The sequence below is a fragment of the Neofelis nebulosa genome, chromosome 2 (genome assembly GCF_028018385.1).
Source record: "Neofelis nebulosa isolate mNeoNeb1 chromosome 2, mNeoNeb1.pri, whole genome shotgun sequence".
Classification (NCBI taxonomy): domain Eukaryota; kingdom Metazoa; phylum Chordata; class Mammalia; order Carnivora; family Felidae; genus Neofelis; species Neofelis nebulosa.
The window spans coordinates 191,493,975-191,520,225 of record NC_080783.1 but is presented as its reverse complement, the minus strand read 5'-3'; the positions used below and the strand labels follow the sequence as shown (position 1 = coordinate 191,520,225).

At 45.9% G+C, this 26,251-nt stretch overlaps 1 protein-coding gene across 8 annotated transcripts in view; it reads right to left on the bottom strand.

The window, feature by feature from the left end:
• Window positions 1-19,135: 19,135 nt before the first annotated feature.
• Window positions 19,136-26,251, bottom strand: part of TRIT1 (tRNA isopentenyltransferase 1) — a 44,109-nt gene continuing 36,993 nt past the window's right edge. For 5 of the 8 annotated variants that reach the window (XM_058717916.1, XM_058717919.1, XM_058717921.1 and 2 more), the window contains 4 exons: window positions 23,130-23,239; window positions 22,676-22,793; window positions 20,024-20,220; window positions 19,136-19,424 (listed from right to left, as the gene is read on the bottom strand). In XM_058717916.1, the coding sequence (XP_058573899.1) occupies window positions 20,051-20,220; window positions 22,676-22,793; window positions 23,130-23,239 (398 nt within the window). In that variant the 3' untranslated portion in view covers window positions 19,136-19,424; window positions 20,024-20,050. The other 3 variants (XM_058717920.1, XR_009258211.1, XM_058717922.1) reach the window with 3 other exon arrangements.

Below are 26,251 nucleotides of genomic sequence, written 5' to 3'. Positions count from 1 at the left end.
AAGCGTTGACCGAAATGGTGCAGCTATGCACCGAGGAGTGAGATCGGCCTCTGGAGGCTGAGATGGGACAGATTTTCCCTTAGAACTTCCAGAAGGAACCAGCCCTGCTGACATCTTGATTTTGGCCTCACAAAACTCAGGGTGCCCGGGTGGTTCAGTCTACATTAAGCGTTTGACTCTTGGTTTCGGCTCAGGTCATGATCTCAGGGTTTTGAGTTTGAGCCCCGCGTTGGGTTCTGCCCTGACGGCACAGAGCCTGCTTGGGATTTTCTCTTTCCCTCCCCCTCTTTCCCCCTCTCTCTCAAAATAAATAAATAAACTTTAAAGAAAAAAACTCATTTCAAACTTCCGACCTCCACAATTGTCAGATGGTAAATGTGTGTTGTTTTAAGCCACTAAATGTGTAGTTATTTATTATATCAGCAGTAGGAAATAAATACAGATGATAAAACCTGGTGACCAGGTGATTACTGTGGGGTGTCCCAATCGGATGGGGAGGCCACCAAATGTGGGGCGCCCTGATCGGGTGGAGGCCAGGGCCTACATGCTTTAAGAATTCACCCAAGGCAAGGGGGCCTTGGGTAGCGCAGTCAGTTAAGCGTCTGACTTCAGCTCAGGTCATGATCTCAGGGCTCGTGAGTTCGAGCCCTGCATAGGGCTCTGTGCCGACAGCTCCGAGCCCAGAGCTTGCTTCGGATTCTGTGTCTCCCTCTCTCTCTGCCCCTCCTCTGCTTATGCTTTCTCTCTCTCTTGAAAATAAATAAACATTAAAAAAAAAAAAAAAAAAAAGAATTCACCCAAGGCAGAACAAAAGAGATAAAAGTTTAGTGAATACACCACAAGGAAGCAGCAGGCAGGACAGCAAAGGAGAGACGGTCTACAATGAGGTGGTGTTGAAAGGCCACAGTTATAGGGCCGAGTGAAGCACTATGGGATTTTCTCTTTTTCCAGTAATCTTAGGAACTGTGCCTGGTTATAACTGGTTAGTTAGGGCCTATGGCTATTTCTAGTCGGGTCACTTAATGAGACTCTTTGCATTCAGCCTGGTGGCTGTGGGCCCTTTTGCCTCGCTCTACAGTTTGAAAAGAAGGAAAGGGAAGGGTCACAGAAAGGGTGGAGGATGTTGGCCAGGATCTTGGCTTGGGGAATGGGGCTGGTGGCGAGACCGTTACAATCAGCACCGAGAACAAAGAGGAAAGGGCAGTTTGGGGAGTGGCGGAAGAAGGAAGAAGGCTAGTTCAGCCTCGCACGTGCTGAGTTTTAAAGTGCCCGTGGGACACCCTGGTGCGATGTGCAGGGGGAAGGCCCAGAGCCTCGGACAGAGCGGAGAGCCATCTGTGGGCACACGCTCTGGTCTGAGACGTGGGCTTATTTTCCCAGCTCATCTTCTGTGGGGGAGGGGGGAGGGGAGGATGAAAGTCCTTCCTGCTCCTGTCCTCGCATCCTCCTCACACCCCAATTTGGACTGGGTAGCAGACTTACTCCAGATGGGAGAAGCCAAATCAACTCTTCCAGGGAGTGCCTGACGTGCCCTGAGTTGCTTCTGGGTGAATTCTGTTGGCTCCTGATGGGACCCCCTCCGTCCCACTGTCCATTTGAAGATGCAGTGTAGTGTCTCAGCCAGTTTCACTCGAGGTACACCTGTGGACAGCACCAATGTGTTTCTGACAGTGACAGAAATATCTCAGTGGAGTTTCCCATGGGTCAAACTAAACATTCAAACCCTGAGCACAAAGTACACGGGGTAGAAATCACATATCCGTTAAAAAAAAAAAAAAAAAAAAAAAAAAAAAGCCTGTTCATCCTGCAGAACAGGCGTGAGCTAAGGCCTCTGAGCAGGTGCGATCATTCAGGGAGGGCTTGTGGCCTGAGAGAGGAGGGCCAGGGGCACCAACTTCCAGAGAATGGACTGGAGAAGGGCAGGGGGAACCCTGACATACTTACCTTATATGCCCCCAGAGCGGCAACTCAGAGGATGCTTGATGAATGGGTTAGTGTGGATTTTATCCTCTACAGGCCATACAAAAGGAAAGAAAGAACGTGGGAAAATGTGTATACCAAAACAAACAACCAGATACATGTTTAGTATCTGAATAACTGAGTTAAGTGGAAAACCAGAGTCCAGTCAGAAGCATATATTGTAAACAATGTATGAAGTTATCTCAGGAAAATGTTGGATCTTACCAGTGAATAAAATAAAAGCAAATTCAGTTACCTTAAGATAACGTTATAGGCCCAAAACACTAGAAAAAACAGAAGCAGGCAAAAAAAAAAAAAAAAAAAAAGCCCTGAGCTGGTGAAGCAGTGAGACGCAAGGGCGCCCCAAGCCACAAATAGAGTAAAAGACGAGCAGGAGTTTTATCATCGCGCTCACCCTGGAACGGAGGGTCCTTGAGTTGCACATAAAAGAAATCCACGCAAGCAAAAATAAAACCCCTGCGTTATGAAGGCGACGGAGATCCCCAGGAACCCCAGCAGGCACCTTAGGCCTCGGGAGGATCAGCAAACCAGGAACCAAGCCAGGAACCGGCAAGTCGGCAGGAACATTCTTTCTCTTTCTCCGGCTGGGTTTCCCTCCTGCACCTGCACTTTTCTGCTTCTCGTGCACATCTTCCTGGTCATGCACCCAATCATACGACAAATATTTATTTTGTGGACGTGCCCAAACATTACATTTTCGTGTTCAAGGGTACCCAGCAAATACTTGAGTTGCTGTTTGCAATTCTCGGGAGGAGTCCGACTGGCCCAGCCTTGGGTCCCCCCACTGGGCTCTTTCTTACCACGAAGGGTGTTGGAGTCTCTGATCTTTTTTTTTCCCACAAGAGGATCCTTCATCTCCATGTAGATTAGCGAATGTGATTAGATAAACTGGGGAAGGGATGCCCCTGTGTAGAGAGACAGCTCGCATTAACCATTGACCTACCCCAAACTTCTGAGCTCCAGGCCTTGCTTCCAGCCAGAACATCCGTTTAAACTTTTTCCTGCTTCCTCATTCCACATCCTTACCACCTTACAGTCTATTCTCTGCATAGCAGCCGTACTTTTCTTTTAGCATGTAGATCCCACTATATTCTTACCGTGCTAAAAACAGGCACACACACACACACACACACACACACAACACAAAGCCTAAAACACCACCACCACCACCACAACAAAACCCTCTTCAATTCCTTCCAGTTGCAATTAGAATAAAATCCTAATTCCTTGGGGCGCCTGGGTGGCTCAGTCGCTTGAGCATCAGACTTTGGCTCAGGTCATGATCTCAGGGCTTGTGAGTTCGAGCCCCGAGTCGGGCTCTGGGCTGACAGCTTGGAGCCTGGAGCCTGTCAGATTCTGGGTCTCCCTCTCTCTGCCCCTCCCCTGTTCACACTCTGCTTCTGTGTCTCTCAAAAATAAATAAACATTAAAAAAAAATTTTTTTTTTAACTCCCAATTCCTTATTCTGGCCTACCAGGCCTTACCTGACCTAACCCCTGGCTAATTCTCTATCTTTTACACATGTCTCCCTCGTTCACTCTGCTATAGCCACATTGGCCTTCTTGCTGGTCTTCCAATATGCCAAATTCGCTCCCACCTCAGGACCTTTGCACTTGTTGTTCCCTCTGTCCCATATTTTTCCACAGCTAACTCCACAACATTCTAGACTCAGGTGATGTCATCTCTTCAGAGAGTCTTCCCCAATCGTCCCACCTAGAGTAGCAATGCCTACATCAACACACACATAACTAGTGACTCCCTACCTTCTTTTCCGTTTTTGCTTCGTAGGACTTCACACTTGTTGAAACTCTCTTAGTTGTTTGCTTACTGGCACATTTTCTTCTCTCTGTAGTAGAACGTAAGCTCTGCGTGAGCAGGGATCTACTCTGTCTTGCTCTTTGATATTTTCCCAGCAGCAGAACTGGCCCTGGCACTCAAGAGATGCCCAAAAAAAAGTGAATCATTTGGTTTCAACATTCTGCCTCAGAGGCCTGCGGCTCAGCATTTCAGAGCAAAGGCCTTGAAGCCGGACCACCTGGGTTCACCAGCTCCCTCACCTCCTACCTGCATAAACTTGCACAAGTGGTTGAACTTACTTGTGCACCAGTGTCCCTCTGTGCAAATGGGGAGGATCACAGCACCCACGGTACTGAGGAGTAGATGAGCTCACACGTGTAAAGGGCTTACAGAATGCTTGCCACAGAATAAGCACCCGACACGTTTTCATTTTTTTTCTCATTATTAATCGTTAGTTTGACTTCTTAAAACTCATCTCTCTTTGCTCCCCCCTCCGCATCTCCTCTTCTATTTTCATACCTTTCTCAATTTCCCCTGTGCTCTGGGAGATCATCTGAAGTCTGTTTTCTGTATTTAGTAAACCCACGGTGTTCATCCTGACATTCAGTTTTTAGTTCAAGAGACACACTTTTTTTATGTCTATTTATTTATTTTGAGAGAGAGAGAGAGAGAGGGAGAGGGGAAAGAGAGAAAGCACATACTGCAGAGGGGCAGGGAGAGAGAGAATCCCAATAGGTACTTGCTGTCAGCACAGAGCTCAATGCGGGACTCGTTCCTATGACCTTGAGATCAGGACCTGGGTTAAAATCACAAGTCAGACGCTTAACCCACTGAGCCATCCAGGCGCCTGGAGCCACACTTTCAATCTCTCCCTCATCCTTCCTTATCTCAGATTACTCCATTTGCAGGTTGGCTGTTTCGAAGTTAATGATGTACTCTCTCTTTGAAGCTTACTGAAATATCCATCAGGTATGCCTACGTTTTCTTCTGTTCCTTGAGTAGGTCTTTTTCTAAGGTAGGTAGCTCCTCTAAATCTTCAGAGAAATGATAGATCACACTCTCTGCAACTGCAGAATATTTCTTATTTGTCCTTATGGAGCATCCTGGTTTGCCCAGAGTGAGGGGTTTCCCAGGACATGGGCTCTCGGTGGTAACACCACAAAAGTCCCAAACAAACTGGCTGAGTGGGTCACCCTAACCCTACCTCCAGCTGTGGAAAGCATCAAGAAGGCTGCTCTGTCGTATTGGTACAGACATTCCTTCAACTCTTTCTTTTTTATTTATTTTCATATCTTATCTTTTCAAGTAACCTCTAGACCCAACATGGGGCTCAAACTCACGACCTCGAGATCAAGTCTCACGCTCTACCAACTGAGCCAGTCAGGCACCCCACCTCCAAATCTTTCACAAAGGGAGGAAACCATTTTCTAGTACTTGCCACTGCTAATCCCTTCCAAGTAGCTTTTAAGTCTGGGAAAGTCTGTCAGCAATAAAGGAAAAGAACCTCATTCAACCCTAAACTTCCTCCAGCAGCCACCCCGTCTCCTTCCTTCCGTTCATTACTTGAGGAGAACACCCTCACTATGGCCGCTCTCCTCTTACTCCTCAAACCACTTAGATATGGCTTCCATTTTCCAACCATCAGCTGAGCCCTCTCTTACCAACATTAACACGATGACATCCTCATCACTAAAATCCACCGAATGCTTCTCATTCCTTATCAGACGTGGCTTCTCTACACATTCTTCCCTACTGACTCCTCCCCTCTCAAAGCTCTTTCCACGGCCTCCATGATCCCAGCCTCCTGGTTTCTCCCTGCTCTCTCACTATGCCTCCGTTTCTGATATAAGCTCTCTTCCACGGTTGTCGATGTTCCGCCAACTCTGTTCTAGACTTTTCTCTTCTCCCTACACACCCAGTGACTTCATCTTCCACAGCTTCAAATACCATCAGTGCTGATGACTTAGAGATCTTTATCTCCAGCCCAGAATTCTCACTGGGCTCAACCTGAATATCCGGCTCCTTACTACTTTCCATTAGGCTTCTCCGCAGACACTTCAATCTCAACAAGTCCCAAAGTGAACTCATCCTCTGCCCGAGGCCCAGTCCTGCCCTGCCTCCGGTGCCCTCCATCTTGGCCAAAGGAACCACCATCAATCAACCGCTTGGGTGAGAAACCCGAGCGGGCCTTATTCCTGACCCCTAACCTCTCCCTCACCACCAATATTTAACCAAACATCAAGTCCCATAAATTCTACCTGCTATACTTTGCCATCTGTCTGCCTCTTGGCTGTCTCCAGCCAATTCATTCTCTGAATGGCCCCAGACTCACCTCTCCAGTAAACACATCTGATGTTGTTATCTCAGGGTTAAGGGTTTACAGGGCCCTCTATGACCTGGTTCCTACAGAACTCTCCAGCCTTTTTCCCCTAACACTCCCCTACCTGGCTCACTCCCATTACTTTTTCTGCTGTTTTCTTAGATGCCATTTCCCCAGAAAGCCTTCCTAGGCCTCTGACCGGGGTCAGGTACGATCACGTGTGTTTCCTGAACATTGCTCTAATAGTATTTGTCACACCCATGGAAATGGCATGGAAGACTAGAACTCTCTGAAGACAGGAACTGTCTTGTTTGCTGATACATCTCTAGCACCTAGAATGGTGAACAGCAAGCAATCGTTGTCTGTTGAATAAATCAACAAACAGACGTTCCTGATTCTGAAGCTCTTATTTATTAGATGAGGCTCCCAATGACCCTTACTTGCCTTCCTGTTAGTTCAGCTCGTCCGCCTGAAGAAAGTATTGTGCACCTACTGTGAAGAAAAACACAACTACTTTGTTGGAGTGCTCCTTCAAAACAGCTAGAAGCGGCCTGATTCGAGAAAGGGCACGACCCCTAAGCCAGAGACCGGGGTTCCAGTCAGCTCTGCTACTATTGGTGCTCCTGTGGGTGACCCGCTTAACTCCCTGGGCCTTGATTTCCCCATCTGCGAAATCAAATGGCTAATCTAGATCAGTGGTTTTCAAAAGTGTGTTCTACAGAGGAAAAGACTTGAGTCAGAGGCTCCAGAGGTCCCTGTGACCCGCCAAGACCCCAAGCCACTCTGCTTCGATCTATGTTAGGTATTAGGAGATTGGGTAAGGTTGCTACTTGATTGGGGTGGGGGGGGGGGGGGAGGATCCATGGCCAAAGCAAGTTTGAAAACAATAGAACCAGATGATCCCTGAATTCCATGCACCCTTTACATGCTGACATTTAAAACAACAGAAATCCAGGAGTGTTATTATCAAGAAGGTAGTTCATATGAAGATTCCGTGAAAGTTTGGGGAGGGTGGGCTGGCCTTTCCACCTGCTGTCAGGAGACCTCTGGTTTTCCTGCAGCTCTACCTCACTAGACACATTGAGTAGGACACAGAGGCATCTGCGAAGCCACCAATAACAGTTATACAAAGGTCTTTATCCCTCAATCCCCAAACATGAACCAGGAAGCTCAGGCAGAAGGCATAGGGCCTAAATGATTTCCTTTAAATCTCGCTTCAGATGGCTCATCACCCCACGTCTGGTGACTCAGGGGCTGGTCCAGCCGCACACCCGAGAATGCACTGTCCCCGGGCCTTGCAGAGACTGGGCCTTCCTTTTGTGTGGCAAGTACTCACCCATCAGCATGTGCCACTGAGGGCTATACTAGATTCAGGGTGTCCCCTAATATGCCACTTGTTGGCTCTGGGTCGCAGTGATGGACACCTGTTGTTGGGTCCACTCGGCATCAATCTCCCACCCCTCCCCCTTCTTAAAAACTGTCTTTCCTGCAGCCCCATTCTTTCTAGTCACATAGTTTTTTCTGCTTTTGTTTTTTTTTTTTTAAGAATTTATTTCATTTTTTTAAGTTTGTTTATGTATTTTGAGAGAGAGAGGATCCAGGCAAGGCTCCTCACTGCCAGCAGAGCCCGATGCAGGGCTCGAACTCATGAAACTGTGAGATCATGACCCGAGCCGAAACCAAGAGTCAGATGCTTACCTGAGCCCCCCAGGCGCCCTGAGATTTTAAGTGACCTCTACACCCAACATGGGGCTCAAAGTTACAACCCTGAGATCAAGAGTCACATGCTCTGCCGACTGAACCAGCCAGGTGCCACACTAGTCATAGCGTTCTACAGGGAGTTGCCATGTTCTTAGGTGACCGGCTCTCCTGAAATCTGGGGGAACAACAGAATTCAGTCTGCTGGGAGTCTTCCCTTGGGATTTTTTTTTTTAATGTTTATTTCTTTATTTTATTTTATCTTTTTTAAATGTTTATTTTTGACAGAGAGAGAGAGACAGACAGAGCATGAGCGGGGGAGGGACAGAGAGAGGGAGACACAGAATCCAAAGTGGGCTCCAGGCTCCCGAGCTGTCAGCGCAGAGCCTGACGCGGGGCTCGAACTCATGGACAGCGAGATCATGACCTGAGCCGAAGTCGGACGCTCAACCGACTAAGCCACCCAGGCGCCCCTAATGTTTATTTCTTTTTGAGAGAGAGAGAGAGAGAGAGAGAGTGGGGGCGGGGCAGAGAGAGAGGGAGACACAGAATCTGAAGCAGGCTCCAGGCTCCGAGCTGTCAGCGCAGAGCCCCATGCAGGGGTCAGACTCACAGACTGTGAGATCATGGCCTGAGCTGAAGTCGGACCGAGCCACCCAGGTGCCCTCTCCCTTGGAATTTTAAGCTTGAGAGTCAGCTCTGCTTCTTTGCTGGGGGGAAAAGCTTTAAGATGCGACGTGTGGCAGTTTCCAGTGACCATCTGAAGAAAACTTGTTTGCATGGAGAAAAAAATGAAGTCAACACGCAGAGAAGAGAAAGGGGTAGAGTCAGGGCTGACGGTGTGGGGTCCCTGACGGCAGCGGCTCCTGATGCCCGGCTGTATCTGAGGTGCACTTCAAAGGGGGCTCCTTGTTCGACTTGTCCTTCCATGCGCCAATAAATCTTCCTTTATATCTAAATTAATTCAAATTGGCTTTTAGTCCCTTATGACTGAACTGACCCCAATTCTACATTAAGTCACTTAAATAGCATGAGTCTGTTACCTCCTTGCAGAACCTACTTCAAAGATTTTTAGCAAGGACTAAGGAGGTACGTAACTTTGTTAAAACCCGGGGCGCCTGGGTGGCTCAGTCGGCTGAGCGTCTGACTTCGGCTCAGGCCATGATCTCACTGCTCGCGAGTTCGAGCCCCACGTGGGGCTCTGTGCTGACAGCTTGGAACCTGGAACCTGCTTCGGATTCTGTCTTCCTCTCTCTGCCCCTCCCCTGCTCATGCTCTGTCTCTGTGTCTCTCTCTCAAATATTAAAAAAAAAAAAAAAAAAAAAACATACATAACACCATACTGAGCTATAAATCTGTAAGAAGTGACTAGGACATGTCTGATGATAATAGCAAGTGCTGCCCAGGTGGAGTTTTGACTTAGCATAAGATCACCCTTGCTGCTAGGAGAAAAGTGTCTGCCTGACTAGAAGGCAATAACTCAGTAGTGGATACTCACTGCTTGTCTCTCTAGTTGTGCTCCCCTCCCACCCCACACACCCTGATTCTTGGAATCACTCCACCACCACTCCATCCATTTGGTTTCCATGGGAACTGCCCTATTCTTTTCAAAACTGCATCCCTAGCCTAGTTGATGGACCTCAGGATAAGCACCAGACCCAATCTAGGCTAATGAATCCCTTTCCTGGGACTCTTTTTTTTTTTTTTTTTAAAGCCATTTATTTGGGGTGCTTGAGTGTCTTAGTTCACTAGGCATCTGACTCTTGATTTTGGCTCAGGTCATGATCTCACGGTTCATGGGTTCGAGCCCTGCATTGGGCTCTATGCTGACAGCAGGGAGCCTGCTTAGGATTCTCTCTTTCTCTCTGACCCTCCCCCTCTTGGGCTCTCCCTGTCAAAATAAATATCTTTAAAAATGGGTATTTATTGATTTAAGTAATCTCCACAACCAACATGGGGCTCAAACTCACAACCCCAAGATCAAGAGTTGCACGCTCAGTTCCGACTGAGGCACCCTTCTTTTTTTTAATTGTGGTAACATAAAATCTATGATCTTAAACCATTTTCTTCTTCTTTTTTTTTTTAATGTTTACTTATTCTCGAAAGAGAGAGTGTGAGCAGGGAAGGGACAGAAAGAGACAGAGAATCCGAAGCAGGCTCTGTGTTGTCAGCGCAGAGCCTGATGAGGGGCTCAAACTCACAAACTGTGAGATCATGACCTAAGCTGAAGCCGGACACTTAACTGACTGAACCACCCAGGCACCCTTGATCGTAAGCCATTTTCCAACATTCAGTTCAGCAGTGCTGAGCATGTCACACTCTTGCACAACCAATTTCTAGAACTTTCCCATCTTACAAACTTGCAACCCTGTACCCATTAAACAACTCCACATTTCCTCCTCTCTCCAGGCCCTGACAACCACCATTCTCCTCTCTACTTCTGTGAATTTGACTACTTTAGATACCTCAGATAAGTGGAATCATATACTGTTTATTCCTTTTTTGGGGCACCTGGGTGGCTCAGCTGGTTGATAGACTCTTGATTTCGGCTTAGGTCTTGATCTCACAGTTAGTGAGATCGAGTCCCGAGTTGGGCTCTGTGCTGACAGGGAGGAGCCTGCTTAGGATTCTCTCTCTCTCTCTCTCTCTCTCTCTGCCCCACCGCCCCCTCAGTAAATAAATGAATGAATAAATTAGGAGCCATCCTAATGGGTGTAAGATGTCCTGGCACTTTTGAACTTAGAGAAAGAGTGGGCACAATCTCTGATGTAAAAGCCCTAAGCGGTAAAGCTCAGGTGCTCCTGGCAACCTTGATTTCTCTCCCGCCATGTAGAGAAGGCCTGTGTGCAGGGAGACAGGAGTCTCCACAGCATCAGATTAGGTAGCACTGGTAACGCCTGGGGCTTTTCTGTCTTCGAATCTGAGAAGACACCTAAGTAAATTTATCACCGAGTCACCTTTTTTGCTTCAGTTAGAGTCTGGCTGATTTCATTTGTGACCATGAGTCTTAACTAAAATAAGCAGCTTAGCAGAAGAGTTCCTTCTGCAGGAATCCTGTCTGCTTTTTCTTTTCTTGATTCCTTCTTAGAACTAGTTGGGATATAAATAATTTGTGCACTTAAAAAGCCCTAGGGATGCCTGGCTGGCTCAGTTGAGAGGCCTGAGAAAATTAAAACTTAAAAGCTTAAGTTACGGGAAACTGAAACCTAACCAAGCTTAACCAGCTTGTTCCGCTTCTGTACAATTGCTTGGCGTGCCCATGTATTCCTGATCAATCGTTGTTGCCTGGCACATCCGTATATTCCTGATCAACCATTGTTACTTGGCACATCCGTGTACTCCTGATCAATCATTGTTGCCTGGCACATCTGTGTATTTCTGATCAATCATTGTGATACCCGTACCCCTGGTTGTGGTCTGACCTAAAGGCAGGAACCAATCGAATACTGTTAAGTGTCCAACTTTAAACACCAACCAATCGCAGCTCTGTAACTGTGGAAAATTCCTGATTTCCCCATGACTTGTTTGTACCTGTCTATAAAAGGGGTGTAAAAACCTCTCTCAGGACCTCTCGGCGTCACCGGCAACGAGGGCGCAGAGGTCCAGGTTCGAACCTGCAATAAATGACCTTTGCTGCTTAGCTTTGACTCTGGACTCTGGTGGTTCGTTTTTGGAGGTCTCTTAGACTCTGGGCATTTCACAGTCAGGGGAGCATGTGACTCTTGATCTCGGGGTTGTGAGTTCAAGCCCCACGTTGGGTGTAGAGATTATTTAAAAAATAATAATAAAATCTTAAAATAAATAGCCCTAAAGGAATGCCCTTAGAGAAGGAGCGCAGTGGTTAGAGCACGGGTTTGGAGTCAGCCCAAACTGGCTTCAAATCCTGGCCTAACAAATGTTGCCAGCAGCAGGCCCTCTTGGAAGTGCCAGGGATAAGACAGTGAACAATGGACAAAACCCCTGCCTTCACAGAGCTTTCTTTCTAGAACTCAAACTCATGACCCCAAGGGCCAGACAGGCTTTAAGTACTTTACAAACTCAGCAGATAACCGTGTGTCCACTATGTGCCAGCCACCAGTGAGCAAAATTAATATATATGCCTGTTTATAAAATGGGGGATAATTACCTTGTCCATCTTTAATTTTATTTAAAAAAATGTTTTCTTAATGTTTATTTATTTATTGAGAGAGAGAGTGTGTGTGTGTGTGAGAGAGGGCACATGTGGGGGAAGGGCAGAGGGAGAGAGAGAGAGACAGAGAATCCCAAGCAGGCTCTGCACTGTCAGCACAGTGCCTGACGTGGGACTCGATCCCACGAATCGTGAGATCATGACCTGAGCCAAAGTCAAGCGTCAGGAGCTCAGCTGACTGAGCCACCCAGGTGCTCTGCTTGTCCATTTGTTTTAAGGAATCACAATAAGGTATGCGCGTGCTTAACACACAATGCCTGACACACAGCAAGAACTCAATGAAAAGCAGCCATGTTTATGATTGGACACGAAGTCGTGCCTTGCAGGAACTAGCCTCAATATCCACCGGGAACCCAATGTATGTCCCACATCTGTCTCAAAATAGGACTGACATCTTGCCAGAATTGACTCTCCAATCGGAGCCAGAGATGGAATGGGCTGTGGCAGAGTAAGGTGGTGAAAGAATGTGGTGGGTATAGAGGCGCCTGGGTGGCCCCTGGTGAAGCATCCGACTCTTGATTTAGGCCCAGGCCTTCATCTCACGGTTCATGGGTTCCAGCCCCACATCAGCTCCACACTATTAGCATGGAGGCTGCTTGGGATTCTCTCTCTCCCCTCTCCCCCTCCCCCTCCCCCACTCGTTTTCTCTCTCTCTCTCTCTCTCAAAAATAAATAAACTTAAAAAATAAAAATAAATTTAAAAAAGACTATGGTGGGTAAGAATACAGACTTTGGAGCCACCCACCTAGTTTCAAACCCCAGCTGGCCCTCAGGAAAATCACTTAACTCTTTCATTCAGTTTCTTCAATTGCAAAATAGGGCTAATAACAACAGTGACCCTATTCCGTCACAGAGCTGCTGTGAGGGCTAAATGAGTTCTTTGTAAAGTACTTAAAGCCTGTCTGGCCCTTGGGGTCATGAGTTTGAGGCCTACATTGGCCAGAGATAAGAAAGAAAGAAAGAAAGAAAGAAAGAAAGAAAGAAAGAAAGAAAGAAAAGAAAAGAGAGAGAGAAAGAAGAAAGAAAGAAAGAAAGAGAGAGAAAGAAAGAAAGAAAGAAAGAGAGAGAAAGAAGAAAGAAGAGAAAGAAGAAAGAAAGAAAGAAGAGAAAGAAGAAAGAAAGAAAGAAAGAAGAAAGAGAGAAAAAGAAAGAAAGAAAGAAGAGAGAGAAGAAAGAAAGAAAGAAAGAAAGACAAACCTGCTATGAAAACCCAGAAGAAGGAGAAACTAAGCCTCCTGAGAGTTGCCAATGAAGCTTTGTCTAAGGAGAGGATATCCTATTTGGGTCTTCAAAGATGTATAGGAGCTCATTTTCCCAAGATCACAGAGACAATATGTCAGATAGGAAAGTGTTCAGCTGCAAGTAAAAAGCAGCAGAAAAGAGCATTTCAGATGAAGAACACAGTTCAAGTAAATGAGCTAACCCATGAAGAAATCATATGCGTTAAAAAAAACAATAGGGGCACCTGGCTGGGTCAGTCCACACAGCGTTTGACTCTTGATCTCGAGGTCGTGAGATTGAGCCCCACATTGGCTGTAGAGTTTACTTAAAACAATTTTTTTTTTTAATTAAAAAAACAGGCAAACAACAACAACTAATCACTGGTTGGGTGACAGATAATGCCTGAGGCACTGTTTTTGGCCATTAGCATTATCGGCCACTAAACTAATCAGTTTTAAGTCAGAGCTTGACCTGACAACTTCCGGGAACCAACCCTTGAGTAGCATTAACAATTTTTCCACAGTGAAGCAAATAAATCCAATTTATACCTACCATTTACTGGACACTGTATTGCCCAGCAAATGGCAACAACTATGCTGTTTTCAAAAGGACTTCATTTAAACCTCACGATGTCTTCTGGAATGGAGCTAATAACTCCATTTTATATATGAGGAAGCCCAGGCTGCTTGAGCCGTTTTCCAAAGGTCACAGAGACAATATATTAGATAGCAAAGAGCTCAGCTGCAGGTACAAATAGCAGTTTCTTTTTTTCCACATAAAAAGAAGTCTAGAAGTAGCGACAGCCCGTAGTTGGTTTATTTCACAATGTCACCCAAACCCTATCATTCCTCCCCACCATCTTGAGTGTTGGCCATTGGCCCTCCGCGGCTCAGCCTCTTTCCTTACGCTTTTTTCAACCTGTCTTTAAAAATCTCACCAGCCAAGATTTTTGTCAAGCTTTACTTTTTTTGAAATAGTTCAGCAGTCAGCTCATACAGCTCATTGACCTCACAGATGGGGAAATAGAGAGATTTGCCCCCAGCAAGATATCAGAGCTAATTAGTTACACCAGCCTGGAGTCCGGTGCTCTTTCCACAATAACAAGTATGTGTTTAGTGGAGACTGCAACTTGCCCACCCAAATCTGCTCTCCCATTTTTTTCTTGGCTCACGGCTTGACTACATGTCTCAGCGGCCGTTGCAGGTAGTGTAGACGGCCATATGACTAAGTTCTTGCCAGCGAAAAGTGTGAAGCCTGCGTGCCACTGCAGGGTGTAGGCCTTAGGGTTTCGGGTGTCTCCTCTACGCTCTTTTTCCCCTTCTCACTGCCTGCAACCAGTGATGACCCAGTTTCAATCACGCAGGTGATGACAATGGCCCCCCTGAGGATGGAAAAGCAACACGATATAAGGAACCCATGTCCTTGAATGACTGCTGGGAGCACGGCTGTCCCACTGACCTGGATGGTGCACTTCAGAAATGTTACGTGAGAGTTGTTCATGTGAAAAAGAAACAAACTTCTCTGTTCTTTAAGCCGCCGCATTGTTGAGTCTCTTTGTTAGAGTAGCTTAGCCTTTTATTCTAACCAGTACAATCATGCAGCTTCCTTTGTACGTATTCACGGTAGTTTTACAAGTGACTAGTTAGCCATCTTTTTAGAAAAGAGCCCTAACCGCCCAAGCAGGTGATAATCAAATGATGAAAATTCTTTCCTGTGGCTACCAACTCAAGTTTTCTTCATCCTGGTTAAAGGCTATTTAATGATTAAAGCAGATCATTTATGTAGAGAACCACTTAGCTTTTATCCTTTCATGCACTTAAGTCAACCAATATTTGACGTTTTAGATGTTGGGAATATATAGACAGGTTACTACATTCATAAAAGCTTGCCTTCTAGTGTTTTTTGTTTTGTTTCTAATGTTGTGCTGTGTTTTAAGCGGAAAAATCCTCTTTGTGGGAACTGAGGCTAAGAATACAAAGAGTTACTGAGGGTTACAAAGGATCAAACCGTGTAGACGGAACTGTTTCCTTGCTTAGTCCTGAAAACCAAGCAAAATATTTTAAATCTTTTTTAATGTTTATTTTTGAGAGAGAGACAGAGTGTGAGTGAGGGAGGGGCAGAGAGAGAGGGAGACACAGAATCTGAAGCAGGCCCTGGGCTCTGAGCTGTCAGCACAGAGCCCAACGTGGGGCTTGAACTCACGAACCACAAGATCATGACCTGAGCCGAAGTCAGACGCTTAACGGACTGAGCCACCCAGGGGCCCCATCAAGCAAAATATTGTAAAGACTAAGAATCCAGCTCCCTTTTCAGAGTATTTCCTACCGCTTCAAAGCAGCATTGCCTAAACTACAAGAAGTGTGAATCCTTGCCAAGATTTTTACTTTATGCGTCAATTTTATCTCAATAAAACCAGGGAAAAACCTTTTTACCAACAGAGGTAGATGGACCTAATAGCTTGCTGAGTGTTGGAATTAATTATCAAAGCCATTTAGATAGCACTGCTGTGGACTAGGGACTCTTGAGCACCTGAACTAAATGGCTCTGCTTGTCTGGGGATCAGCTGAGGCCAGATGGTACAAAATGGCATTCCTCATCCTCCCTCCGGGCTGAACAAATAGCCCAGGGCTAGTCTCCATGGTTCCTTCCAGCTCTCAAATGAGATCTGGAATGAGACTTGGTAGTAGTGAGAGAGGAGAGGGAAGCTGAAGTTTGTCCTGCTGTGACAATGGAACATCCATGTTTGGGGCCTCAGTTTCCCCATGTGCACAAGAAGGTGCCAAGGATCCTTTCATCTCTACACTTAGGACAATCACTAGGAGGAACTACTTTCCTTCCCTACACTCAACAGCAAAGTCATTCAGAAGGTAGCAGGCGGAGAAGGGGAAATCTACCGGAGTGCAGTGCCTCAGACCAGGGCACCAGGCTGGTTTCCCGTGAGTGTTCCTCTTCCCTAAGCTCTCTCCTGATGGGGAAGGAGTTCCGTCCGGCTGAATTTATAGTTTCTAAGAATAGGGACAGTGGGCACAACCTCAGCGCCTTAAGTGTCGTAGGTACTTCATAAATATTAGGCACTTGGATGTTTTCTTTCAAGAAATTCCTTATTTCCGATTGCCATAGAGATAGCAATGAGTTCCTCCAGGTACTTCATTCAGATGAAAGGATTAAAGGCTTTTTGAGGTAGGATTATGAAAACTAGTTTTTCCTGCTTCTCCACTGAAACTTTTAAAGCTTTAAAATATATTTAGCAACTTGAGTGAAGTGCATTTCAGTGACTAAGTCTCCTCCTAAAAACAGCTAGTTTAACAGTGCTGTGAAGGCCTCACCTGGATTCCAGCTCCGGGGCTGGCTGGCTGTGCTCCTGTGCTGAGCCCCTTCCCCCACGGGTAATGGGAAGAGAAATAGCATCCCCCACCCCACCCCACCCCAGGGCTGTGTGAGAAGAGAAAGTATATAAAGCTTGGTCTTGCTTGACCCACAGTCAAGTATTCATCACCACTTCCAGTGGGGACATGTGGCTTCCTGCCTTGTTAGCTCCTGAAGTAGCTAATAAAAAACTGATTGGGAAAATTATACTATGTTCATTTAGTGTAAAGAACAACATGGGGTGGGGCGCCGGGGTGGCTCAGGTCATGATCTTGCAGTCTGTGAGTTCGAGCCCCGCGTCGGGCTCTGTGCTGACAGCCTGGAGCCTCTTCGGATTCTGTGTCTCCCTCTCTCTCTCTGCCCCTGCCCCGCTTGCGCTCTGTCTCTCCCAAAACCATTTTTAAAAATTCAAAAAAAAAAAAAAAAAAAAAAAAGGAACATGGGGTGGATACAAAGATAATTTCTTTGACTATAAAAAACTATCGAAATTCAAAGCAGTTAAAAATGGGTAAAGCTCAATAAAACTCAAGGGGCCCAAGGATATCCCACGGAGTGGGCAAGGAGGGAGAAGAGAAGCTGCCCAAGTCACGTGGAGAACCCCAGCTTTTCCAGGTCACACGCTACCATATCTGCAGGCCTGGGCTGACTCCTGCCCTAGTGTCCTGCTGTGCCACACCACGTGCCTCAGCACATGCCTTCCCCCAACACAGGCGCACACTCCCCCGCACCAAGGCAGGGGCCGGCGGGGAGGTCCTCAGATTAGATTACTTGCTCTTATAGCAAGTGTCCTTTGTGTACACCCGCTGTAATTCTGTGATTATTTCATCAGTGTGGACCTGGATCACCCCTGTACCTCCTGAGTCTAGCAGAGCACCAAGCTTTGGGACATAGTAAGTCCCAGGGAACCTGCTGACTGAAGGAATGGGCTGGCCATACCTCAAGAATTCCTCAGAGGCTGGTCTGGGCCTAAACACTGGCATCTGAATGAAGTTCAGTATACAAGGTAGGTGAACCCTGCTGGGGGTTAACTGGGGAACTCTAGGGTAGGTGGTTACGGCCCCAAACAAGAAACCTGCCAGCAGCAGCAGGAGAAATCCATGCACACCCAGATATTGCCAACAGGTAAGGTGACACATGAAGACAGTATGTGCTAAATGCTATCTTTTTGGGTAAGGGGAGGAAGAAAAGAATATATATTTGTATCTATTCATTTTTGCATTAAAAAAACTCGAGAGCTATAAGAAACTAATAAAGTAATTATGGATTGGGGGAGAAGGGGATAGAGACGGGAGTGAGATTTCTCAATGAATGTTTTTTTATACCATTTTATTTTATTTATTTTATTTTTTTATTTTTTAAAAATTTTTTTTCAACGTTTTTTATTTATTTTTGGGACAGAGAGAGACAGAGCATGAACAGGGGAGGGGCAGAGAGAGAGGGAGACAAAGAATCGGAAACAGGCTCCGGGCTCCGAGCCATCAGCCCAGAGCCTGACGTGGGGCTCGAACTCACGGACCGCGGGATCGTGACCTGGCTGAAGTCGGACGCTTAACCCACTGCGCCACCCAGGCGCCCCTTTTTATACCATTTTAATTTTGGAACAAAATTTAGTGAAAAAGTTAAAACTTTTAAAAATTGTTAGAAGGGGGGGAAAAGGTAGGTGAGGCTATGGAGTTCAGCACTGTTTAAAAAAGTCAATCAAGTTCAATAGTTCTTTACCTTCTCCTCCTGTGCATGGCTAACCAAGACTTGCTTTTTTTTTTTTTTTTTTAAGTTTATTTATGTTGGGGGGGGGGCGGTGGGGGAGAGAGGGAAGGGCACAGAGAGGGAGAGAGAGAATCCCAAGCAGGCTCCACACTGTCAGTGCAGAGCCAGACATGGGGCTCAAAACTCACAAACTATGAGATCATGACCTGAGCTGAGATCGAGAGTTGGACACTTAACCGACTGAGCCACACAGCCACCCCAAGAACTGCTTTTAAGGTCCAGCAGAAATGCTCCTTCTTACACCACCCTTTCCCCTCCTAAGTGCAATTCTACACACCTCTTATGGCCTTTAGATATTCTCTTCCCTAGACTGGCTGTTTGTACAGTATGAACAAAGCTCCCTGAAAGCAAGAATGACGTCTCATTTTATCTCTGTATTCCCTCTAGCCTCACATATGGCAGATTCTTAACAAATAAAATATTACTTGAGTGGAGTTACTGCTTAATGGATACGCCTTGTTTGGAGTGATGAAAAAGTTTTAGAAACAGAGGTGACTGTTTTATAGCATTGTGAACATAATCAATGTTGCTGAACTGTAAACACAAACATACTTAATTTTATACTAAATACATACATATACTCAACGTTGCTGGAAATCACAAATCTTCAATAAAAGACCCTCTCCAGAGGTCTTCCAGGAATATACTAAGTGCTCAATAAACATTTACTAAATAATGAATAGACAGCACGAACATATGAAGGATGTCAAGACTGAGAAAAGGCTATCATGTTGATAACACAGCCTACTGTGTATAAACTAGACATGGAATATACATTTTTTAAGCACTAAAGAGACTCTTGGGAACTTTTTCTTTATTTAACTTTCAAAAAATATATAGACTCCTAAGCCAATAGAAAGACAGTAGTGACAGTAATTATCACACAGGAAGAGTGCAACAAATGTTGAAGTCTTTAGTTTTCAAGCACCACATCACGACCACCTCCTTCTCTCCTTCTCTGTGGAATTCCAAGAACTGGTCGAGTTCACTTAATCTTCTCACTGGGGCTGGTCCTTTCCTGCCATTCACTCAAATCCAGAACTCCTGATCTGTGGCTCACAAGACTTCCTTCATCTATAAAAGTATCTGGAAAGGAGATATTTTTAGCCAGAGTCAGGGACATAAAAACTTCTTTCTAAAGGGATATAGGGAATTCAGTGTTCATTACCAGAAAGATCCTCAAGTATAAAAAAGTACAATCTGCACCTCTTTTAAAAATAGAACCTTTAAGGTTAAAAGGGGGAAAAAAATCCCTTCCCAAAATCATCATTACCAGACACACCAGCCAAACAAGAAGCTAACAAGACCTGCTGTTTCCATGACAGAGAACGTGAGACTTTAAAACTACACTACAGGGGCGCCTGGGTGGCTCAGTCGGTTGAGCGAACGACTTCGGCTCAGGTCACGATCTCGCCCCGAGTCGAGCCCCGAGTCGGGCTCTGGGCTGACAGCTCAGAGCCTGGAGCCTGTTTCAGATTCTGTGTCTCCCTCTCTCTGACCTCCCCCCGTTCATACTCTGTTTCTCTCTGTCTCAAAAATAAATAAACGTTAAAAAAAAAAAATTAAAAAAACAAAAACAAAAACTACACCACAGAAGAAAAAAAATGGTGGGGGCTTTCTGCATAGCACTCCTCAGCCCAGACGGGGACACAGACATAACCCTCCCTCCTGAACTGGATCCCTACCTGTGCAAAGGCTCTGGGACATGTCTCTTAAACACTGGATTTCAGCTCTTTCTCATTCTGCTCTGGGGATCCTTTCTCTTTAAGCTCTTTGTCACAGTCTGGAGAAATACTCTGATTTTCTATTGCAGTGACAGCATCTGAGTCCAATCTTCTTCTTTTCTTCAGCTGGTGCAAGTGGGATTTGGATTTTATATGTGCTGAGACAAAACAATAACAACAACAAAAAAACAATTCATTAGAACTTTCTAAATTTTTTTTTAAGGTTTATTTATTTTTGGGAGACAGAGCAGGCATGGGGGAGGGGCAGCGAGCGAGGGAGACAACAGAATCTGAAGCAGGCTCCAGGCTCCGAGCTGTCAGTACAGAGCCCAATACAGAGCTCGAACTTGCAAACCCCAAGATCATGACCTCGTGACCGGAGCCGAAGTTGGATGCTTAACCAACTGAGCCACCCAGGTGCCCCTCCTTAGAACTTTCTAGAATCAATCCTAGAAGCATAAGAATTAACTATACAATCCTTTTCTTTAACAATAACAGGATCAACACATGTGCTGGTATAGCTGCTTAGCATTTTTAAGGGAAGCATCAAGCATACCCTGCTGGGTCCTTTATTTACATCACTAATCCTCACAGCAATCTTGCAGGACGGTATTATTCAGCTCATTTGATACAGGATGAAACTGAAGTTCACAGAGGACTTACATTTTGTCCAAGGACACATAGCAGGTAAGTTCTTTGGCTCATCTATAGCTCAAAAAGAGCCCCAATTTTCCAGATTCGGGGCTGTAGATGCACTTTTCCAGCATGGGGCTTCCTGTTACAGATACATTACCTTTCCACTCACTCAGCTAAAAATGCCAAATCCAGGTCCTTGTCTGCATCAGCCCCCGAGCACCCAGAGCTGTCCTTTCCACTTCTTCCCTGCTCACACACATTGCCCTCCTGGTCTGACATCCCCATGCCTGGGTCAGATAAGCCATTCGAATGACTAACTCACAAGCCTCACATTCTCCAAGCACACAATGCTCCAGAGAGATAACGGGAAGCATTCTTCTCTGACGATCCCTTTGGAGAGTCCACAGAAGCAGTAAAGTTGAAAGGCCACTGCTTCCTGGTATCAATTTCTGACCTCTCACCCCAAAGACTGTTCCCACCCTCTAACTAACTCATACAACCTTGTTTTTATTTTTTCTTTTTCAAGGAAATCTTATTTGGAAGCATTTGAAAAGAAGATGACTAGATTAAATGCTCTTTGATATATATTAAAAACATCATTTTAAAGGTTTTAGAGCAAAAAAAAAAAAAGTAAAGAAGAGGTTAGAAGTCAAAGAAAAGTTTATGTGGGGGAAAAAGTCACCTTTATTCTCCAGCTAGAGCCTAAGGCAAAAAAAGTGGGGGGAGGCGGGCTTCTGGCCTGGCTCTCCACGGCAGCAGGGGATGGGAGCAAGGACTTGACAGATGGCACTATAGAAGGGCTCACACAAGCTAAGCTCACAAAAGGCTCACAAATGTTGCTTCTTTAAGGCTATCCCTGAAGGACATTCGACAAATCGAACCACTAAGTTTCCTTTAGAAAAAACAATCAGACACTCTCTTTCTCTTCCCCTTTCATCATTATAAACCAACGACAATCGAGGCTTCTTCTGCTGCTTGAGCAAATCACAGCCATCCCCAGTCTCTGACAATGGCGTTCATTTTGCCAGCGTTACCAGTTAATAGAAGTAATCATTCTATTGGTTGGAATGAGGAGAAAACCCCATTTCTATGAGAATCCCATGCAAGGCAGTACTCGGAACAGAAGGATTCCAGCCACTGGGTATAGTACAAGCCCTACTGTGCTCAAAAGGAGTGAGCTTTAAACCAGTTTCCAAATACAGTGTGAGCTGAAGGCTTGGAGGCCCCGGGCCTTTGTGGGCTCTGACCAGAGGACCAGAGGAATCGGACAGGGGAGTGCGGGTGTGAATCTTTGGCAGAGGTGGATCCAGGCTCTGAGAGGGAAAGAGAGCTTTAGGGCAGGGCCGCCGCTGGGTGGTCATGAGTGCCTTGAAAGAAGACAGCACCCTTTGATCACCGATCACCATCTTTATCCGTGTGGGACAGTCAGCTGCCACCGCTCCTCTCAACACTCTCCATCACAGTCTCAGCATCACCACAACTTCAACACAATACCCTAACAGTTACCAAAGAGACCCTGCTTGCAAAGGGTGTACTCAGGAGGAGCACGTCCTCCCGCCTCCCCACAGCTGGCTCTGCGTCTGGGTCTCCTGGGTGAGTTGGCTGGCTTCCCTTATACTCCTACCTCACCCGCACTGAGGTCTAAACATGAAGGGCCCAGAAACTCCTAGGAGGTAGGATCAGGAAAGTCAAAGGAGCTCTGGAAAGTTAACTGCAGTCCTCTCAGTATAAAATATCTACTCTAGCTGAAGTTGGAGGGCATACGACCTCCCTTTAAAATTCAGAATACACAGATAACTCTCCCACAGATATGGGAAAGTGTCCATGAAATTTGAGTACTTAGGCTCTTAGAGGAATCTGGCCGTCCCTTTATTAATAAGCAGACCCCAGCATTCAACCTACCAAAGACCTTAAATTGCATGAAGTCACTGTGAACCACCCTTAACAGATGTCTCCATGCCCTTCCCCAGACTCTACCTGCCCATTCACGGTCCCCAATGATGATTCGATCACAGAGGTCACACATGTGATAACTTCTCTTGTTCTCCATTTCATTGCATGGCATCTTTACTGGAGCAGCTAGAGGCTTGTGGCCCTGAAAGAACAGGGTTGGGGGAGTGGGGGAGATGGGGGGAAAAGCAACTGAATCAAAGAGATTTGGATGTTATTCTCTGATATTAAGGGGAGTGGGATTTTCCCAAGATTCCTTTTTCTCATTCCAGAGAGCAGGTAGATATGACGGACAGATTTTAGCAACAACCTTTCTAAATGTGAAAGCAGAAACACAGCCTCCAGGGATCTAAAAGCAGCTAGCGCTTCTGCTCTATTCCATGGAAAAGAAAACTTGGTTCCCTGACATACCAACAAAGGTGCCAGCTGAGGAAAGCCCTCTGAAAGCCAGACAAAAGGCAGTACTGTGATTAATAATCACCTGGATGAAACTCTGCACGATTTCAAGAGCAGGTTCAAGAACAGATTCCTCCCACTTCGAGACATCAGATACTTCTAAGCCATAGACTGGGGGGACACTGGGACCAGGTCCTAATAATGACAAAGAGAAGACGTGACAGGTCAGCCTCTGACACCCAATCCATTCTGCGCCCAGGACTCCAGAATCCTCAAGAGAAATATATGGAGCCAAAGGAATAAACATGCTGACCATGCCATTCATTCTAACCAGAAATATGAACAAACAGCTACATGCAATTCAAAAATGACCTAGAAGGCTCACTGATCTGTAGTCAACAAGTCTAGCTGTATAATCCAGACTTCCAGAGACAGGATCTTCCAGATCAGTCAGAAAAACAGAATGGAGTAATAGCTCTAGTGATATAAAGACAGCACGTCACAGGAGTAAATAAACTAACAGCTTGAAGTAAATGCCTGTTCTAAGTTCCCTATCATCTTACAGTGATGTTGCTCTTGTGGCAAGAGAGTTCAAAGCTTTCTTGAGGAACAGGCACTAATCTCGGGTTTGTATATATTCCCTCAGCAGTACGGCATTCATGAAACTCATTGACACCATACTGATAATCGGGGACCGGGAACAGAAGAATTATCAGCCAATGAGCCACTAAATCTGAGAACTAGAAAGCCTTGAAATTGAACTAGTTGAGCCCCTTTCTTTTAGGAAACAGATCTACAGGAGTATTCAAGAAAACATCCTTTGGTAAACACTTCTGAATGGAGAGGAGACTGGAGACCGCCTAGGGTACAGCTACAGGCGTTTCATCCACTGGAGCCAACCATGTTAGGTCTCCGCTGGTAGCCTCCCCCATCTATAGACACACTACATTGCCTTCCACCGCTAGGTTAAGTCAGTTGCCTAAAGGCAAAGAGCATCTCCCCATGGACAAAAACATCAAAGTCCTTAGGATGCCAACGGCTGGCAGGTGCTGGCCTTTTGATTGTGCCAACCACAAATAAGATTCTTCATAAAATGGCCTGGGCTGCACCTGCCACCACACGGAAAGGTGAGACCAGGAGGGTGCAGGCAGCATCCACAGCACACCTGGCCTTGGCTAAGCTCTGCACCTGTTTTCAGGCCACTCTATATTTTCCTTTCCCCTCTGAGTCCTTTGTTGGGCTTCTGTGCCCTGTCTAAGCACCTTTCAACAAGTTCTCGGCTCCCAGCTGCTATTTCTGGCTTGGGTCCAAGGCCAAGTTGGGGCGGGGAAATCCCTCTGGCTTCTTGCCAGAACCATATCCCCGCAGACTAGCCCCGGCCAATCACACTCAGCTCCTGGTTTACAAGGCAGCTGCGCCTTTCACTCTAGCACCAGGACTGTGCCGACATACACATGAATGAGGAATGGGCAGATGATGCTCTGGGCCATCAATCCCTCCGGACTCAGAGATGGGGGAGTTACTGTGGCTTTACCACAGGAGGAAGTTTCAAATCATTACAAAAAAACATCTTTTGTTACAGATTAATTGTTAGCCCTGGGGAGAAGAGAAGCTGCATTAGAAATCTGTAGTAGTGAGTGTCCGTTGACGCAATTCAATTTCAATTTTAGCTGAAGCAAAGAATTCACCTAAAAGGTCATGCAGAGAAAACAGGGTAAGGAGAAGGAAGTATATAGAGCTTGATGGTGCCAGAACTATGCTAGAGAGGTCTGGCAGAGAGCAAGAGCAGGAGAAAGAACTGTAGCGATCGGTGGTCAACAACATGGACCAAGGTGCTTGTGTTCAGAGACACTAAAGAGCAGAGCGGAGGCCTCAGCTGTTCTTACCTATAACTGAAAGCAGAAGTCTAATGGCAAAAGGTAAACGGGATGATTTAGAAGCATATTTAAAAAGTGCCTATAAGATAGAGTTGGTGTTTCACTGGTATTCAATCTCTTTTAAATCAATCTCCATTTGGCTCATAACCACACCATTTCTTACCTGAGGCCCAATACCAATGCTGTCTAGCTAAAGTTATAGCTACAGGAAACAAGAAGAGTGCTATGAAGTACAGTGTGTGTGTGTGTGGGGGGGGGGGGGGTGGGGGGGTCAGGCCTGCATTCAATACAGCTTATTCAGCTGGCAGGTTTTTGGCAAGATATTTAACTTCTCGAAGCCTCCACTTCCTTATCTGCAAAAATAAAAGAATAACACCTATCCCGCAGGCTCAGAAATATATGTTTAGCACCAAATTTAGCGTCAAGGACACAGAATAGGGTCAAATAAACAAGAATTTCCTTCCCTGTTCCTTAAAAGTGCTCTTCAACTGAAGCTAAGGCTGCAGCATTCTAAAGCACCACGTACCTGAAAATGAAGGCGATGCAGGGAGAGCTGGTGACGGTCTGACTCTACACTGCTCGTCTGGCCTAAGAACCATTTTTCTTTTTCTTTTTTTTAAAGTTTATTTATTTCTTGTAATCTCTACACCCAACATGGGGCCCAAACTCACGACCCCGAGATCAAGAGTCACATGCTCTTCTGACTGAGCCAGCTGGGTGCCCCAGAACCATTTTAATTAGGAGAGTGTTCCTATAGAAAGCTGACTGCACTTCAGGTACAAAATGTGAAGCTAAAATCAACCCTGAGCACTGACTCTGCTAAGATGTTGCTATTATGCTCTTGCCTGTTTTGCAGTCAACACCCATGTGTTCAAGGTGTATGGCGGAACACATGGGAAACACATCTTTCCTCACTGGAAAGATTTTTTTTTTTTTTTTTTTAATGTTTATTTCTGTTCGAGAGAGAGAGAGAGAGAGAGAGCGAGCGGGGGAGGGGCAGAGAGAGAGGGAGACACAGAATTGGAAGCAGGCTCCGGGCTCTGAGCTGTCAGCACAAAGCCCGATGTGGGGCTCAAACTCACGGACCGCGAGATCCTGACCTGAGCTGAAGTCGGCCGCTCAACCGACTGAGCCACCCAGGCGCCCCTCCTCACTGGAAAGATTTAATTTGTTCTCTGAGACATTACAAAAAAGTATGCCTAGACAGTCATTTATGCGGTGGACCCTCCCCCAGATCAGGTCCCCAAGACTTAGAACAGGTCCAGAAACTAAAGTTCCTTTTCTGGGCGAGGTGAGGACATCTATTGGAAACAGACCCAGGGGATAAGGA